A 19,523-nucleotide genomic window follows, 5' to 3' on the forward strand; every position below is an offset into this window, starting at 1 on the left:
CCTCTATCCCATTCTGTTCCAGGGAAAGACTTGTGTCCTTTCCATGAGACAGGCGGTAGTTCTGGGGGGTTTCCGATCAAGTGCCAGAGACAAGACAGATGAGCTACTCAGCTGGGACTCCACAATATTCAGATACACCAAGTGGCAAATCAGTTCTGTGACTTTTGGCTTCTCCTTGTGAGAAAGTTCCATCATATTAACCAAGAATGTTTCTATTTGGTAAAATCTTACCTGAACAGCTTGTCGGTTTTCATTCTTTTTGTTCTGTATATGGAGAGGATGGAAAAGATGTGTATAGAACAGAGCCCTGTCTGGCTCTGTTGAAATGGCAGGAGAGTCTAAGCAAAATATCCAAGAAAGCGTGTTTAGTGCAAAACCCTCTAAATGTTAGAACTAAACTTTGAAAGTGGAGATGCTATAGGTTGACCCCTTCCCATGCCGAGTAACAAGGATTCAGTGCAGCAGGTACTATTTGCCTTGATAATTAGTTACAGTATCTCATGAATGATTTCAGGGTTTAGTGAGCACCATGCTTCTCTGGATAACTTAGATCTGTTATATGAAGTTGGATCATCATCTTCAGCAGAGACTTAAGTAGGATTTGTGAATGGCTGACCCAGAGAGATTGAAATAGGTGATGTGGGTGCTAGGGAAAGACATGGAAATAGTACTTATCTCGGCTGTTATGCACTGAAAATTTATATTCCTCTTCAAGTGATGTCCCTGTGGGTGCTCCACTTTAGGTGTTCGTGCACCCCGGAGCTCATCATTGGAGATTTATGGGAGCAGTGCCTGGTTGGGTCGCACGTGCATGGTCCTCATCAGGCAGTTATCTGGCACTGTGCGACCAACCGCCCCTCAGTTCCTCCTCTTCCGCCTTTGACTCAAGTCGGAACAGCTAGCAGCGACTTTCAGCTTATTCCGAGTAGCATAGGTTTATCATTCATATGCCCCTTCATGCTTCTGCCACCATTCCAGAGGACATGCTTCCATGCTGATGACGCTCATTAAAAAAATAATGCGTTAATTAAATTTGTGACTGAACTCCTTGGGGGAGATTTGTATGTCCTCTGCTGTTTTACCTGCATTCTGCCATATATTTCATGTTATAGAAGTCTCAGATGATGACCCAGCACATGTTCGTTTTAAGAACACTTTCATTGCACATTTTACAAAATGTAAAGAAGGTACCAATGTGAGATTTCTAAAGATAGCTACAGCACTTGACCCAAGGTTTAAGAATCTCAAGTGTCTTCTAAAATCTGAGTGGGACAAGGTGAGGAGTATGCTTTCAGAAGTCTTAAAACAGCAACACTGATGCACAAACTATAGAACCTGAACTACCAAAAAAGAAAATCAACCTTCTGCTGGTGGCATCTGACTCAGATAATGAAAATGAACATGTGTCGATCTGCACTGCTTTGGATTGTTATCAAGCAGAACCCGTCATCAGCATGGACGCATGTCCCCTGGTGGCTGAAGCATGAAGGGACATATGAATCTTTAGCGCAACTGGCACGTAAGTAACTTGTGACGCCAGCTACAACAGTGCCATGAGCATGCCTGTTCTCACTTTCAGGACTGAGTGGACGTGTAGCTCTAAAATTCTACATTGTTTTATTTTTGAGTGCACTTTTTTGTACATAATTCTAGATTTGTAAGTTCAGCTTTCATGATAAAGAAATTGCACTACAGTACTTGTATTAGGTGAATTGAAAAATACTATTGTTTTTTACAGTGCAAATATTTGTAATAAAAAATAAATCTAAAGTGAGCACTGTATACTATGTATTGTGTTGTAATTGAAATCAATATATTTGAAAATGTAGAAAACATAAAAAAAAATATTTAAAACAAATGGTATTTTGTTATTATTTAGCAGTGCGATTAATCGCAATTAATTGTTTAATCGCTTGACAGCCCTACTTTAAACTAGTTAGCTTTATTCTTTTATCCCCGTCCTTCCCCCCCCCCCCCCAATAAAAATTGTTTCTCTCCATAGGATTTTAGGTTTCTGTTCAACTGTTACTGTAGAGTAGTTGTTTCTTTCTCCCCGCTCCCCCCGCCCCCCTTTACAGGGAGAAAATGCTCCCTGAGGGCATGCCTGGCTCCCCAGAGTTCAAACGCTGCCTTACTTGCAGACTTTCAACACCAGTTTCAGACAGACACTCTGTGTCTTCGTCTCGGTGAGACAGGTATACCACAGAAGTGCTTGCACTGCCACAACTTCAAAGCCCGCACCAGGAAGGCGAGTGATCTTCAACTTAAACTTTTCCTCATGGAGAAGTCTCTCCGCCCTACTTCTGAGCCCAAGGTACACACCTTTCATGGCCAGAGATCTCCAACAACAGCCTCTGACAGGGCCTTTCTTCCATGGTCCAGATTCCCAACCAACTGGCATGAAGGCGGCAAAAAAAAAAAAGGTACAACGACCCTGACTCATGAGTTGGCCAAGAAAAGGCGCTCTTCCAACTGCACCAGCTCCTCCCATCGCTGAAATAGCAGGACAATCTGGCACTGTTGGTACCAAGAAAATGAAAGAATCCAAGCTGCTGAGCTCTGACACAGGCAGAAAGGGGAAACTGAAACCCCATACCGCAGTACTAGCAGAGCTGATCAAACACCCAGTACTGAGAGTCTCAGCACTTCCACAGATGATGGCACCAGCTAGTGCAGACACCACACACCCGTGGATGCACAACGGCACTGCTGAGCAGATTGCAACATCTGGTACCGATTCCTATGCCGCCAGCGGTACCAATGCCATTGACACCACAGCAATTCCTGAGCCAAAAAGACCTCATCGTCACGCCCCTTCCAGTCTCCCATCCTCTGTACCAATGCTCGATACCAAGTCAACCCACCTCTCTACGTCTTTCCGTTCCGCCATTTTCGAGCGATGATGTTGTTCTACGCTCTATAGCATTCCTCTCCTGTGAGTGCTCCCATCAAATCAGTTCTTCTGCACAAGGGCTACCTGGTTGACCTGAAGTACCACACCTGGTGTGGGCACCCCAGGATGCCACCTATGCCCTTCTTTCCACAGTGGCCGTTTTGGAACCCAGGGATGGCTTACCTGTCACAACAGCAACAATACAGACCTATCAGCCCACGCAGAGAGAGCATACATTCACCCTTATAGATGGCACAGGGACCATCTGAATCCACAGAACAGGGCTGAATAGGAGGAAGAATTATCTGACCAGGACATCGCACCTGAGACTTACTTCTCCTCATCTTCGCCTGATGACACTGTCGTGCCCCCACCTCCCAACATGGGAGATGATTTGAAGCAATTCCAAGACCTCTGTAAGAGAGTTGCAAGTTCACTGGATATTTTGCTCGAAGTAGTCCAGGAAGCACGGCACAATAGACATACTACACACATCTACCTCTTCCAAAATTGTTCTTCCTATGAATGATGCGATTATGGTACCAGTGAAGTTAATCTGGCACACCTCAGCAAGAGGGCTGATTTAAAAAATACTACATGTTTGCAAGGGGAACAGAATTTATCTTCTCGCGGTCAATGAGCGGGACAGACAACAGCTACCCCAGGAACATGCCCTATGACAAGAATTGAAAGAGGCTCAATTTCTTAGGCCACAAAGCATACTCCTCGGTGACCTTACACTTGAGAATAGCTAACTAAGAAGTGTTACTCGCTAAGTATGATCATAATAATTATGCAAAATTCTTTTGAATTTATTGATTTTTATTCTGGAAGAGTAATTCAGATCATTTGCATCAGAAGGACAACTCATAATGAGGACAGCACAGGCTGCTCTGGATTCTGCGGATACAGCTGCGAGGTCCATAGCCACCACGATGATTATAAGAGCGGCTTCCTGGCTCCATCTTTCTGGGTTTCCCGAACCAGTACAGTCGACGGTTGAAGACCTGCCATTCAAAGGACCCAAATTCTTTGCGGACAAAACAGGCGAGTTGCTACATACTCTCGAGGGTGACATTATGATCCCTGGGTATTTACACACCTAGGAGCAAATGAAGACAAGGAAATTATCAGGCTCCTCGAAGATTCTGACCCCCTCCTTATGCACAGTGCCACAGATATTATGACCACCGGGGCACAAACAGAAAACATTGAGGAGATGACAGTCTACTCCCTCGAATACTGTATCCCAACCATTGGCCTCCAGACAACAAATTTGAGACCTTGGTCGAGGTTCCTGAGAATTCCACATCTTTCAATGCTGGAACCATCTACAATCTTCAAACCTTTGGGAAATCGCTTGCTTCCATTCTACCCAATCTGGGAAACTATTACAACAGAGACAGGTGGGTATTAGAAATTATCCAGAGTGGTTACTCCATCCCCATAACTTCCAAATCCCCTACCCACTTTTCCTTCTCTGTTCCTCTTTAGGGACCCCTCTCACGAACATCTACTGCGACAAGATGTAACCCACCTCTTACATCTAGGAGCAGTAGAACCCCTACCAACAGAATATAGAAGGAGGGGATTCTATTCATACTACTTTCACACACAGAAAAAACCAGGAAGGTGGAGACCCATCCTTGACCTACGGTGACTTAAGTTTGTGAAGACACACCGATTCAAAATGGTCACACTAGGTACCACAATTCCAGTGCTAGAAAGGGGGGATTGGTTCTCAGCCCTTGACCTTCAGGACATGTATTTTCATATTGGAAGTTTCTCTGATTTGCAATAGCGCAGGAACATTTCCAGTACAAGGTCCTACCCTTCGGCCTATCCACTTCCCCTTGGGTATTTTCAAATGTCTTAGCTGTTATAGCTGCTTACCTCCACAGAAAAGGAATCATGATATTCCGTACTTGGATGACTTTCTCCTGAAACTACTGACACCACAAGCAGCATTAGAGTCCACTGAACAGACAGTAACTCTATTTACGAGGTTAGGCCTTCAAATAAATATTAAAAAATCAACTCTGACACCAGTACAAGAACTAGAGTTTATTGGGTTCTACCTCAAGTCTCCCTAGGCAGCAGCCTCTCTACCAAGAAAATGATTTCTGATTTTAGCCAACCTGATCTCCACGACATGAAACAGTACACAAGTAACTGCCACAACTTGACTGCAATTTCTAGGCCACAGGGCAGCTACCACCTTCGTTGTCAGACAGGCGAGTTTACACATGCGGTGTCTACAAGCTTGGCTCCGGACAAACTGTGTCCCACACAGGCACAATATAAACAAGCACATCACAATGTCCAACAAATAAGACTCCCTACTTTGGTGGACACACCCAGATAATGTTTGCATGGGGTGCCCTTTGTACAGAATTGGCCAATGCTCACCATCACCACAGATGTGCTCCCCAACCCCCGATGGATGCATCTAAATTCACATTCTGTCCAGGGCTGGTGGAATCCCATCGTCATATAAACCTTTTAGAGCTACAAGCTGTTCGAAACACCTACTCCCACTTCTTCCTGATTGTCAAAGGCGAGACCGTATAGATCAGTAGTCTCCAACATTTTTACACACAAGATCACTTTTTGAATTTAAGAGGGGGATCTGCCCCTCTGACTCCATCCCCCCTCTCCCCTATTCTCACACACTTTCACTGGGCTGGGGCAGGGGGTTGGATTGCGGGAGGAGGTGCAAGTTGTGGGCTGGAGCCGAGGGGTTTGGAGTGTGGGAGGGGGCTCTGGGCTGAGCCTGGGGCACGGGGTTGGGGTACAGGAGGGGGTATGGGTTGCAACCTCTGGGAGAGAGTTTGGGTTGAGTGCAGGAAGGGGCTCTGGGCTGGGGCAGAGTGTTGGGGTGCAGGAGGGGTTCCAGGCTGGGATGCAAGAGGGGGTATGGGGTGCTGGCTCTGGGAGGGGGCTGTGGGTTGGGGTATGGGCTCCCGCTGGGCAGCACTTGCTTCGAGTGTCTCCTAGTTGGTGGGGCTGAGGCAGGCTCCCTGCCTGCCCCGGCCCTACACTGCTCCCGGAAGGGACCAAAGTGCCTCTGTGGCCCCTGGGGAGCAGCATGTGGCTCCGTGCCCTGCCCCTCTCTGCAGGCACTGGCCCCGCAGTTCCCATTGGCTACAATTCACCATTCCTCATGGGAGTTGTGGGGGTGGTGCTTGCAGGCAGGAGCAGCGCGTGGAGACCTCTGCCGCCCCCTCCCCCCATCTTGGGGCCGGTACACCACCAAACTTTTAGCAACAGGAGATCGCTGTCGACTGGGAGAATCTCCAGGATCGACCAGTCGATCGCGATTGACCTGTTGGTGATCACTGGTTCAGATCCATATGGACAATGTGGCTTCTTATGTTTTTACATAAACAGACAAGGGGGAACACAATCACACTCTCCCTTGGGGGGCTCCCAATAATAGATCTCTCTAGCTGTCGCACATAACACCAAATGCCCTCAGTTTTGCTCCAGGGCGGGACTCGGTCCACATTCTCTAGGTGATGCCTTCCTCATCAAATGGAACGCTCCCCTCCTATATGCCTTTCCTTTCACCCCCCTCCTACCTCGAGCGATTCTTATGTCAAGAGTATGTTGATGACTGACTTGTAGCTGTACGATTCAGGCAAGAAGCCCAGGCATCAACCTCCATGTTGCTCAGTTTTCTTTCATCCTTTGGTGTCGGCGTCAATGCTGAGAAATTGATCCTAGACCCCATTACAGTCTCTGGACTTCATAGGGGCTATCATGAGTTCGGTTACAGCACAGGTCTACTTACCGAAAGACAGGTTTCTGATAGTGAGCGATGTCATAACTTGCATCATGAGCAGTCCTTATGTACCAGCTAGGACTTGCCTGTCCCTCCTGGGCCATATGACTTTGTTTACATATGTGATTCATATGTTCTGTCCACAGCTCTGGCTCTGACTCGCAGTGTGACATTCACATCTCTATGCCTCAGTTTCCCTGCCTCAGTTTCCCTATCAACCCACCTCCCTTCCCCTCTGTGCTTCAAACTAAGAAAGGTGAATAAAGTTTCAAAAAAGGACTTGTATTGCACACAAACAAATATTTGTATGACAGAAGTGAACCTTACAAGTACAGGGGAATAAACTTGGGAGGGGGAGAGCACATTCTTCATCTTTTTTTAAAAAAAAACCCCATACACTGATGTGCGACAGGCAAGATCAGTGTATCTGTGGCTGTGCTTGTCTGTACCCTCCCCCAGGTTGAAGTGATAGGAATAATGTACTGGCCCCTGACGCCAAATAGAATGTGGTGGTGGGGGGACAATGCAGTGCTGGAATGCTATTCTGAATCGGTTGCAGAGGGTTTAACCTTCAAGATGTTTCTCCTGAAGGTCAACCAGATGCCTCAGCATGTCTGTTCGGGCTTTCAGAATTGCCATTATCTCCTGCTGCATGTCGTGCTCATTCTCCTGAGCTTTTCACCTGTTCTTAATGTCCATGTGCATTTTTTTCCCAAGAGTGATCCTCCATGCCCTCTGCTCAGTGTCCACTGTTCCAGAGTGCTCTTTAGAGACATCATTGTGTGTTCTTTCTTTTTGTCCTAATCTGGTTCAGCCTCTCTGCTGGCGTGGAGGGAGAGTTGAAGGCCCACATTCTAAGCGGCAAAACATGCAATGCACAGTGGCACCAAAGTCCGTCCATAGTCAAGCTGTAGTGTACGCTTGCTATGTTTAAATCACTCTCCTGAATCCACGCAAGTGTAAAACAGTACACTTTCATTTTGGCCAAGTATTCATTGAACCGGTTGGCTGTCCCAGCCATGGAACCAAGGAGGGAGGGGGGGAAAGCTGGCACATGTGGGGGTGGGGACAGGATGGGGACACAGGCCCTGTTGCTTGATGTTTGGGTGATTGAACTGAATATTGGCACTTTTGCCCTCAGGAGTGAGATATCAGCTGGGAAACAGGTGGAAAAGGAACAGCTGATGTACGCGTCTGGCTACAGATTGGGTCAGTATGTTACTAGCCTATGTGCTATGTGATGCCTGGTGAATTAACACAGGAGTGGTGTGGAAAAGTATCCTACTGTGGTAGAAGAAATTAAGACAGGCCACCCCAGAAACCTTCTGCAATGGATTGCAGACTACCTTCAGGAAAGTTTCCTTGAGTTCTTCAAGTGCTGTGCTTACTCATGTAGATTCCATTCTGAATGCACAGTTGCTGGAGATTTTTCTCCTAGTGGTATCTGTAGGTCTGGCTCTGGAGCCCTGTGCCCATGCGCCGGTAGAAGGGCGCCGCTAGCCCCATGCCCTTTCAGTTCCTTACTGCCTGTGACAGTTGTCAGGCTTTCATGAGGTGCAAAAAGGCTGTTCTTTCTCTAGTGGTTTGTCAAACTATATCACTAATTAATTACTCAGACAATATGATGTCCATTTCTATGTCATCAAACAACGGGGAGCCTACTCCAAAGTCCTGTGTCAGGAATCCTTATGGGACTTCTGTATGAAACATGCTATTAACCTGGAAGCTTTGCATCCCCCTGGGGAATGGAACATGCTGGCGGATCACCTCCTCTCACTACGAGTGGTCCCTTCACCAAGAGGTCGTCTGACGCAGGAGCACTTGGCACCCTCAACTTCGGCCATGCAAAGGGTGCCATTGAGTTCGGTGCCACTCGACTCTCCTGATCAGGAGTGCCAGGTGGAGGAGCTAGAACTTCCCTCCACCCTGGATACTTTCGAGGCCATGACGGCTCCCCAGTCCATGGCCAGCAGGGACAGGTCTCCGGCGCTACTACGAGTGGCAGCATCTAGAGGCACACCTGCCATGATGAGGTGTTCGCCTCATCCCCAAGACGTCGCTCTTCATGGCACTAGTCTCCGCAGTGCCTCCATCAAGGCTCTGCTCCCCAGCATCGGCATTGAGATGGGGTTCGCCAACACTGGTCTCGTGGCACCATTCCCCAACTCCAGCACCACGACACTGTTCCCCCGTACTGTACCACTCGGTAGTGCCATGGTCGTCGCAGTCTAGGTCCCATTCATCGGACTTGGAGGCAGAGTCCTGCTATTCCAGACGCAGCTGATACCAATCAGAGTGACATAGGTACAGGCATGATGCCAGCATGGTGCTGTGGCAGGGGCCCGCGCAGTGGCCATTTTGGACCCCATGGGCCTATCATCAGGTCCAGGGCACGTTCTCCTGGGGTCTACAGTCAGTAGCCTCAGAGGGACATTTGCCCCCGACAGCCAGGGACCGTCCCCTCCTAGGGATTCCGAGGCAGCATCGGCTCATGGTGCTCAACAGGATCCAGCTCCCGCACCCACTCCGGCACCTAGCCTGCAATAGACACTGAGAGCCACAGCACCAAGCAGGACGACTCTAGGGAGACGGAGAGTCTGGTGCCGCATCTGTCTTCATCGTCTTTGTCACCTGACCAAGCAGTGGCAGGGTCTTCCTTCTCTGTACTCCCCCTATTGATGAGCAGGGCACATCAGGACCTGCTGTGCAGGATCACTTGCAATATGGGGCTACAGGCGGAGGAGATGGTTGAGCTGGAGGACCCTATGGTTGATATCCTAACACCGAAAGGGCCATCCAGGGTCGCTCTGCCCCTTATAAAGACTATTCAGGCCACTACAAAAAAAATCTGTGGCAAACTTCTGCCTCCATCTCCCCAATAGCCAAGGGGGTGGAGAGAAAGTATTTAGTACCTATTCTTGCATCCGCAGCCCTGCTCACTGGTGGTGATGGCGGTCAACGAGAAGTAGAGATGGGCAACAAGGCCTGTCTCCCAAGTCGAAAAACTCAAAAAAGATGGGCCTTTTTGGTCAGAAGGTCTACTCGACTAGGGAGCTCCAACTGAGGATAGCTAACCACAAGCAATCCTCAGCAGATATAGTTTCAATTCATGGAACTCCAAGTTGAAATTTAAGGAACTTGTGCCGCATGACTCTAGGGCAGAGTTCGCAGCAAGAGTGGACGAGGGCAAGGCAGTGGCACGGATCTCTTTATAGGCCTCACTGGATGCTGCGGACTTCGCTGCGCGAACCCTGGCCTCCGGCATAGCTGTGAGGAGGCTCTTCTGGCTACAGGCGTCCGGACTTCCTCCCAAAGTCCAACAAGCTATCCAGGACCTGCCCTTTGATGGCATGGGCCTGTTTGCAGAGCAAACAGACTCCAGGCTTAATAGTCTTAAAGATTCCTGGACAGCACTGAAGTCCATTGGGCATGCATTCCCCGGCAACCCAACACAAACATTTTAAGCCCCAACCCCAGCAGTGCTTCTCTCCTCCCCAGCTGGGGCAGGAATGGCAGGCGCAAGCCACCCCATCCAGCCAGGGCCCGACAAAACCATCATCGGGCTCCAAGCAGGCCTTTTTGAAGGTGCACCGAGGATGGCGCACAAGTCACAGTACCGGATCCTCATCCCTGTTTCCTGAACCATCTGTCCCATTTTTACCATACTTGGCTCCAAATAACATCAAACCATTAGGTCCTTCACATGGTAGAAGTGGGATATTCACTCCAATTCTGCTCCTCCCCCTCACTCCCTCCCAACCCCCCCCCCCCCCCAATCCCTCTTCAGGGACGGTTTTCATGAGCATCTCCTCATTCAAGGCCTCAATGGATTCATGAAAAAGTTTGAGGTTCCGTATGGTCTCCCTAAGTGCAATTATCCCCTCTCTGGATCCGGGAGACTGGTATGCCGCCCTTGACCTCAAGGATGCGTACTTCCATATATCCATACTTCCTGCCCACAGACTATTCCTCAGGTTTGTGATCAATCACTACCAATACATGGTCCTGCCCTTTCATCTGTTGAGAGCCCCATGAGTGTTTACCAAGTGCATGTCGGTCGTGGCAGCCTTCTTCCGCTGCAGGCAGGTGCAGGTATACCTGTACCTCGAAGACTGGCTGCTCAAGGGGCGTTCTAGGGAGCAGGTGGAGGCAAAGGTCCGCTTTGTCAGATTCACCTTTGACAGGTTGGGTCTCCTCCTGTCCAAAAAGTCGTCAATCCTGGTACTGACTCAAAGAATAGAATTTACTGGGGGGGGGGTTGGACGCAAGCCGGGCCAGGTGTCCCTGCCAGAGGCTCGTTTCCAAGCGATGATGAACATCATACCAGGCCTCAGATGGTAATCTACCACCATGGCAAGGAGTTGCCTGAGGCTCCTTGGTCACATGGCAGCATGCACATACATAGTACAGCATGCCAGGCTGTGGCTCAGAGCTCTCCAAGCTTGGCTAGCGTCAGCCTACCGTCTGGGGCGTGACAGCCTGGACATAGTGGTCACCCTTCCGTTGTAGGTCCTAGAGTCCTTCTCCTGGTGGCTCAACCCGCAAGAAGTGTGTGAGGGAGTCCCCTTCAACAGACTCCAGCCCTCTGTCCCTGATAACGGATGTGTCAGCGCTGGGATGGGGCGCACACCTGGGAGAGCTTCAGACACAGTGCCTCTGATCTCAGGATGAGCTCTCGCTCCATATCGACCTCGAGGAGTTGAAGGTGGTCTGACTAGCGTGCCAAACCTTCCAAGCCATCTGCAAGGGCAATGCATGGCATTTACGATGGACAACACAACTGCGATATTTTACATAAACAAGCAGGGTGGAGTCAATTCCTCTCTCCTATGTCGGGAACCCCTCAAGCTGTGGGAGTTCTGCATAGCTCACTCCATTTGCCTGGAGGTGCCCTACCTCCCAGGTTCCCAGAACGAGCTGGTGAACTACCTCAGAAGATCCTTCCACAACCATAAGTGGTCCGTCTGTCCGGACATAATTCACGGCATTTTCCAGAGGTGGGGAGAGGGGAGTTCCCCAGGTTGACCTGTTTGCCACATGAGGCAACAAAGTGCCCAAGACTCTGCTCCTTCCAGAATCACAGCCTGGGCTCGCTTTCAGATGCATTTCTCCTCCCCTGGGAGGCGCATCTGCTGTATGCATTCCCACCGTTCCCGCTCATGCACAAGGTCCTGCTCAAGATCTGCAGGGACAAGGCGGTGGTCATACTGGTGGCACCGGCGTGGCCTCACCAACACGGGTAGACCACGCTCCTGGAACTGTTGGTGGACATGCCATCGTACTGCTTTGGGTCCCGGACTTGATCACCCAAGATCACGGTTGCCTTCATCATCCCAACCTTCATCTCACTGCTTCATGGCTAAACCCCATGGAACTTGTGCTCCGAGCATGTTAGGGAGGTCTTGTTTGGTAGCAGAAGCCCTCCACCTACCTGGCCAAGTGGAAAAAAGTTTGCAATCTGGTGCGCTTAGGGCCACACACCTCAGCTGCAGGTGCCCATATCGCTCATCCTGGACTGTCTATTGCACTTAAAACAGCAAGGTCTGGCTGCATCATCCATCAAGGTGCACTTAGCAGCCATTTCTGCCTTCCGTCTTTGCCAGCCCCATGTTTGGACGTTTCCTAAGAGGTCTGGAAAGGCTGTACCCTCAGGTTGGACAACTGGTCCCGGCGTGGAACCTTAACCTGGTCCTTTCACACACCCCTCCTCCCCCATGTTAGAACCCCTGGCGCCTTGCTCGCTGCTATATTTATCATGGAAGGTGGCCTTCCTGGTTGCCATTACTTTGGCAAAGAGGGTATCGGAGCTTAAAGCCCTCACCTCCGACCCTCCCTACACGGTTTTCTTTAAGGATAAGGTGCAACTCAGGCCTCACCCGACATTTCTTCCAAAGGTGGTTCCCAGTTCCATTCCAACCAGGACATTTTTCTATCTGTCTTTTACCCTGAGCCTCATGCAAGTAGCCGAGAACAGAGGCTTCGCTCACTGGACGCTTGAGCGCTGGCCTTTTACATTGAACACACAAAGCCATTCCGTAAATCGAACCAGCTGTTAGTGGCGGTAGCAGACCAGATGAAAGGACTCCCGATCTTGTTGCAGAGGATTCAATCATGGATCACATCATGCATCCGCACATGCTATGACTTAGTCAGAGTTCCAGCCCTGGCACTAACGGTGCATTCCATAACAGTGCAGGCCTCCTTGGCGGTGTTCCTGGCCCAGGTCCCAATTGAAGAAATCTGCATGGCAGCTACATGGTCCTTGGTTCGCATGTTCACCTCTCATTACGCTATCATCCAGCACACCAGAGATGATGCAGCATTCGGCAGAGCGGTGCGTCAGTCAGCGATTCCATAACTCCAAGTACACCACCTGGGTAGGGCTTGGGACTCACCTGATTGGAATCGACATGAGAAAGCACTTGAAGAAAAAATGGTTACTCACCTTCTTGTAACTGTTGTTCTTCGAGATGTCCATTCCAAACCCACCTGCCTCTCCCTCTGTCAGAGTAGCCAGCAAGAAGGAACGGAAGAGGCAGGGACCTATATTCTCCGCCATGGAGGCGCCACTCCAGGGGGCTCTACAGCTGACCCAACAGGTGCTGCTAGGGGAAAAGCTTTCCAACAACTGTGCATGCGGAGTGCACACACCTAATTGGAATGGACATGAGCAACACATCTCAAAGAACAACAGTTACGAGAAGGTGAGTAACCGTGGTGGTGTGGTGATGTTTTTTTTGCTAGGTAGGAGAAAGCCCTTGACTAGGGCCACTTACCTGGCCAAGTGAAAATGCTTTACTTGCTGTGCCGCCGAGTTTGGCTTCCCTCCTCTACAAGTGTCCTTGCAGTCCATCCTGGACTACCTCCTCTATCTGAAGCATTAAGGTCTGTTGCTAGCCTCTATTAAGGTGCATTTGTCAGCCATATCGGCATTCCATCCTCCAGTCCAGGGTTGGACAGTCTTTGCCAGGGGTATGACAGATTCAGTGAAGGTCTGGAGAGGCTCTTCCTGCCATGGGATTTAAACATGGTCTTGTCTAAGCTCACTGGGCCTCCGTTCGAGCCATTGACAAATGCTCTCCTCTGCTACTCTCTTGGAAAGTCACCTTCCTGGTAGCAGTTACTTTGCCAAAAAAGAGTCTTGGTGCTTCAAGTGCTAACATCGGAGCATCCCTGTATTGTATTCTTTAAGGACAAGGTCTGATCGTCCGCTCAGCCTTTTTACCCAAGGTGGTGTCTCATTTTCACATCAACCTACCAGTCTTCTGCCCTAAGTTGCATAATACAGAAGAGCGGCATCTGCATTCTCTGGATATTAGAAGGGCCTTGGCCTTTTATATGGACAGGACAAGATCTTTCTGCAAATCCACACAGCTTTTTGTGAAAGGCCTCCCAGTAACAGGCCAAACAGTCTCGCCATGGATCACGGCCCATATCCGGGCTTGCTATGAGCAGGCGGTGGTGTCTCCCCCAGGCATCATGAAGGCTTGCTCAACAAGGGCTCAGGCATCTTTTGGCTGCGTTTCTGGCGCATATACCAATACAGGACATCTGCAAAGCAGTGATGTGGTCCTCGGTGCACACATTCGAATCCCACTATGCGATCACCCAACAGGCAAGAGATTATGCTAGTTTCGGGAGGGCTGTCCTGCAGTCGACTGGACCTTAAACTCCTCCAGGACTTCTGCTTCTGAGTCACCCAGAATGGAATAGACAAGCGCAAGCACTCGAAGAAGAAAGGACTGTTACTTACCTTTCGTAACTGTTCTTAGAGATGTTGCTCGTGTCCATTCCATGACCTGCCCCGCCACAGGAGTTCACAGCGAAAAGGAACTGAAACTGTGCGGTGCCGGCAGCACCCTTTATACCGGCACATGAGTGCGGGCCTCCAGGAGTCGCCAGAGCCGGCCCTATGGCTACCACTAGGGGAAAAGGTCTCCGGCAACTGTGCACACACTGTGCACGCTCCTGGAATGGACATGAGCAACACATCTGGAGAACAACCCTTACGAAAGGTAGGTAATCATCTTATCTCTATGGAGGATTCACAGAACATCTTGGTGTGCATAAACAATCTTTTTTGCAGGGCGCCCTCTGGCTATCTGTGCCAGGCAGTTAGAAGCAGATAGCCACTGAACCTGCACTGGCTAGTTCAAGAAAAAATAGCAAATAAGATGTGCCCCCGCAATATTAATGTGAACTGCATACTTACAAGAGGTTCCTTCCCTGCATCATGCTCACCCATGCTGGAGTGCTGTGACTGGCTGGTCTGGTCTGGGGTTACAAATAGCTCTTGGCTCTCTGGGACAATGGATCCCTCATTTGCCTGTCTCCCATTCTCCTCCTCCTCCTTCCTTGTCCAACAGTCGCCTCAGTGTTGCCTGTGTTGGTCTGTGACTGACTCACACAACTGTTGGGGGTGGTTGTGTGGTCACTGCAGAATATACCATGCGGCTCCTTGTAAAAGCGGTATGGCTGTGGTGTTGCACCAGAGCAACTGCTTGCCTTCTTTGCCTTCTAGTGTGCCTGCCGCAGCTCCTTGGCTTTCACATGGCACTGCTGCAGGCCCCTCTGGTAGCCATTCTGCACCATGCCCCGAGAGATCTGATTGTAGATGTCCACATTTCTACGGCTGGATCTGAACTGTGTCTGGAGATGCAGTTATGCAGACCCAGGCGATCCACCACCTCCTGTGTAGTCCAGGCAGGAACGCATTTGGAGCGTGGAGCCGGCGTGCTTAGCTGGGCAGACAAGCTCTTCACACCAACCAAACAGGAACTGGAAATTCAAAATTAGTGGTTCTTTAATAGGGGAGGGGCTTTTTCTTGTATACCTGGCCGCTGGGCAGAGGAATTGAAGACTGTGACCAGAGTGGTCACAATGGAGCATTGTGGGACACCTGGAGGCCAGTTATGTCGACATAAGGAGTGCATTGTCTACACTGCCGTTACGTTGACCTAACTACATTGACTTAAGTGCTATGCCTCTCACGGAGGAGGAGCTAAGTTGACGTAGCGGGAGGGATCTTGCAGTGTAGATAGTGACATTATTAGGTCGACGAAAGGCAGCTTATGTCAACTTAACTCCGTAGCATAGACCAGTGGTCTCCAAAGTGGGGTGCGCAAGACCATCTGTGGGGGTGTGTGGCAGGAGGAGTGCCGCCGAAGGAGTGCTGCCAGCATGGTGGCGGCAGCGCTCCTGACCTTTGGTTCTTTGGCGGCATGCCGGTGGCAGCTTGGCTCTCCCCGCTCCATCTTCGGCTGGCCCTGGGGTTGCGCGATTCAAAAAGTTTGGAGACCCGTGGCGTAAACCAGAGCTAAAACTCTCCCACACCAGCATCAACTTCCTGGACTCCATGATCAGCTACAGACCACTATATACAAGAAATTCTCAGATCACTACACTTACCTTCACAAATCCAGTAACCACCCCAAACACCCCCAAAAATGTTATCTACAGCCAGGCACTCAGATACCATAGAATGTTTCTAGGAGAAAGTCTGGGATACACACTGTAACACACTTAAAACCATGTTTACCAAACAAGTATACTCCACCAGAGAAGTAGATTACATCATTGAATGGGCTGCCCAATTATCCTAAAAGGACCTGCTTCAATACGTGGTTGGGGGACGACAACACTGCACTCCCCTACTTGTCACCTACCGCCCCACACTGGAGTCTGTAGGGGGTATCATTAAACAATTATAACACATACTTGATGTGGACCACATCTTGAAATAAATCTTTCCTAAATCCCCTCTTCTGGCCTTCATACAACCCCCCACCCCCCCCACCCCAACCCCTTCAAGCTAATCAGAAGCAAGCTACCCTCCGAACAGGACACACCAATTCAGTGGCACCAGACCCTGCCATAACAGATGCAAAACCTGTAGCCATACCTCCACTACTACAATGATCAGTACCCCTCAGAACATACCTTTCAAGATCCATGGGTCCTACATGTGCTTATCACGTGGTGTACCTCATCCAGTGCACTAAATGCCCCAGTATCTATGTGGGTGAAACAAAATAATCACTACATTCTCAAATGAACTCACACAGAAAAATGATAAAACAAAAATACCTGTGGGAGAACACTTTTTTCATAAAATGGTCTCTCCATATCTGAGAGCTTAGTCCTTTTCCTCAAAGGAAACCTGCATATTAGCTCCCAAGCTCGTCTTTTGATGGTTAAATTCATAACTTCGCTTGACCCTAAAAATTATGGACTCAATAAAGAGACTGGATTTATGGCTCATTACAACAATTTCTAACCCACTCACCTGCCTTTGTTCTATGACTGCAAAGGTTTTAACTGTCCATTTCACCTTGAATGGTCTCTTGCAGTGTGTGTTAACTCTTTATGCTTAAGTCTGTTCCACCTTGCGTTTAGTTGTGACATTAAGTTCCTTTCCCAGAACTGAAGAAAAGCTCTGTGAGACAAAAGCTTCTCTCTTTCAACAGCGGAAGTCGGTACAATAAAAGATACTACCTCACCCACCCTGTCATTACTGTCATCCATGGCCAGGGATGAAAGTAATACAAAAAACTTACCGGTACGGAGGCCTGGCTCCGGGCCTCGAGCGGAAGGGGCGGGACTGGCGGTCAGCCTCCCCCAGCCAGCCCATCTACGCTGCCTGGCCTGCGCCACCTGGGGCAGTTTTCAATGATTAGTCACTGCTGAATAATATGATTGAAACACTTCACAGAAATTGTTAGCTATGAGTCTCCTATGGTTTGCCTAAATTAGGAAAAGTTTGAGTTATATTTGGGTTAGCTGACATGTTAGCTACTTCCTACCTAACCATGGCATTTTCAGTATAGCTTGTTGAGATATAAAGGTGTTAACCAGCATCTACACTAGGGTAAACGTTGTGGTTGGTTGTGGTTAAGTAATGTGTGTGTTAACCCTGACCCAACACAGCCTCGTCTCATAAGTTAGAAGAACTCTTATAGTGAGGGGCTTAAATCTGATAATTAAGGTTCTTGCTCTTCATAGAAAATGAAAGGCTTCAAGTGGCAAAGGCAATGAAACATTAAGTATGTAGCAGCTAAAAATGCCATGCTAATTTGGTTCTCATTTGTGATACCAGGGAGGAGGTGATTTCTCTCTACACAGCATTAATAAAACTACTCATATTGAGGTATTCTATTCCTTTCTGGGCTCCTTGTTGAAAAAACTTATTCTAAAATGGGCAAGTACAAAAATAAGATATATCCTGTAAGGTGATAGAAGAAAATGGCTTGGTGCCTCTGTGAAAAGAGGGGAACTAGAGTCAACTGAATGACCCAGGATATCCTTTTCAGCCTTTGGATCTAGGAATATGTCCAATCATTTGGCTAATACATGCTACTGAACAACAGTAGGCTTTTACTGAACTATCCTGCGAAGGTTGCAGGCGTTAGAAGTGCATCCAGTATTCTCAGTAAATTTAAAGTATGCAGTGATTTCCTGGTTTGTACTTAAGCAATATGTAGTTAGTAATGAAAACTGTCAGTTTTAACTAACCTGCAGTTAATCCTGTTGCATTTGCCTTACAGAGTGCCTGGTGAGGAATGCGATGGGATCAATAGCATGTCTGTGGAGAGTGGCCCTGGGACAAGACTGAGAAATTTACCAGTAATGGGGGATGGACTAGAAACTACACAAATGTCTACAACACAGGCACAGACCCAACCCCAACAAGGCAGTACTGTAGGCACTAACCCCCCTCCACCAGAGACCTCCAACCCTAACAAGCCCAAGCGACAGACCAACCAACTGCAGTATCTACTCAAAGTGGTGCTCAAGACACTATGGAAACACCAGTTTGCGTGGCCTTTCCATCATCCTGTGGACGCTGTCAAGCTAAACCTCCCTGTAAGTACAGATTGAGAAGTCTGCTGCTGCTTCTCATATTACACATTACATGTCTGTGACAGGTTCTGGCGCCCCCCCCCTTGGGGTGCTGCCTGGAACTGGGGTACCACTGGGTCTGCCTGACCCTCCAGCCTGGGCTCCCTTTACCCTGTATTGCTGAGGCAAGCCAGCCAAGCCCTCCCTCAGGTTTCAGACTACACTTCACTAGTACACATACAGGTAGGGACACACACAGATGCTGAGATCAGCTCTGCATGGGAAGGCACAGCTGGAATTGCCCAGTATTCAAGTGCACACCCACCCCCCTCAAGAGTGTAAACCCACAGTTGTACCATCTTGTGCTGCACAGAGAACTGTGCAGCATAAGCTTATGAAATTCACCCCCTCCCTCAGTGTGGAGAGGGATATACACAGCTTTTTTCCTCAAGTTACGATTTTCCCACACACTGGTTTTAGACCAAACAAAACAAGTTTATTAACTACAAAAGAGATATTTTAAGATAAGGATAGCAAACAGATCAAAGCAGATTACCTAGCAAATAAAACAAACATGCAATCTAAACTTAATAAACCCAAAAAACTGGTTATAAGTAGCAAATTCTCACCCTAAAAGTTGTTTTAGGAAGATTACAGAGATTCTTGAAGGTAAACTGCACTTGCTTGCAACTTAAAACTCCAGATATTCCTTTCACAGGCCAGACACCCGCTAGCCTGGGCTCAGCCCTTCTCCCCTAGTCCAGTCTTCTTCTCAGGTGTTTCCAGTAGTCCTCTTTCTTGGGTGGGTAGTCAAAGAAGAACGAACCACAATGATTCACTCCCCTGCCTTAAATAGTTTTTGTGTATGGCAGGAATCCTTTGTCTACCAGTTTGATCCTCATCCCCGGTCAGTGGAAAAACACTAGTATTATTACGGAGTTCAGTACTAGGTGACTTGGTCACAGTTCCCTGCAGCCATAACCCAGAGGCTGTTTGCATTGTCCCCTG

The 19,523-nt window shown here is 48.8% G+C and overlaps 1 protein-coding gene across 13 annotated transcripts in view; it reads left to right on the forward strand.

Moving 5' to 3' along the window:
- BRD4 (bromodomain containing 4) overlaps nt 1–19,523 on the forward strand; it is a 244,767-nt gene that overhangs the window by 102,404 nt on the left and 122,840 nt on the right. For all 13 annotated transcript variants that reach the window (XM_043533002.1, XM_043533003.1, XM_043533000.1 and 10 more), the window contains one exon: nt 18,221–18,539. In XM_043533002.1, coding sequence (XP_043388937.1) covers nt 18,255–18,539 — 285 coding nt within the window. In that variant the 5' untranslated portion in view covers nt 18,221–18,254. The remainder of the gene's footprint in view (nt 1–18,220; nt 18,540–19,523) is intronic.

This window comes from Chelonia mydas, chromosome 20 (genome assembly GCF_015237465.2).
Source record: "Chelonia mydas isolate rCheMyd1 chromosome 20, rCheMyd1.pri.v2, whole genome shotgun sequence".
NCBI lineage: Eukaryota > Metazoa > Chordata > Testudines > Cheloniidae > Chelonia > Chelonia mydas.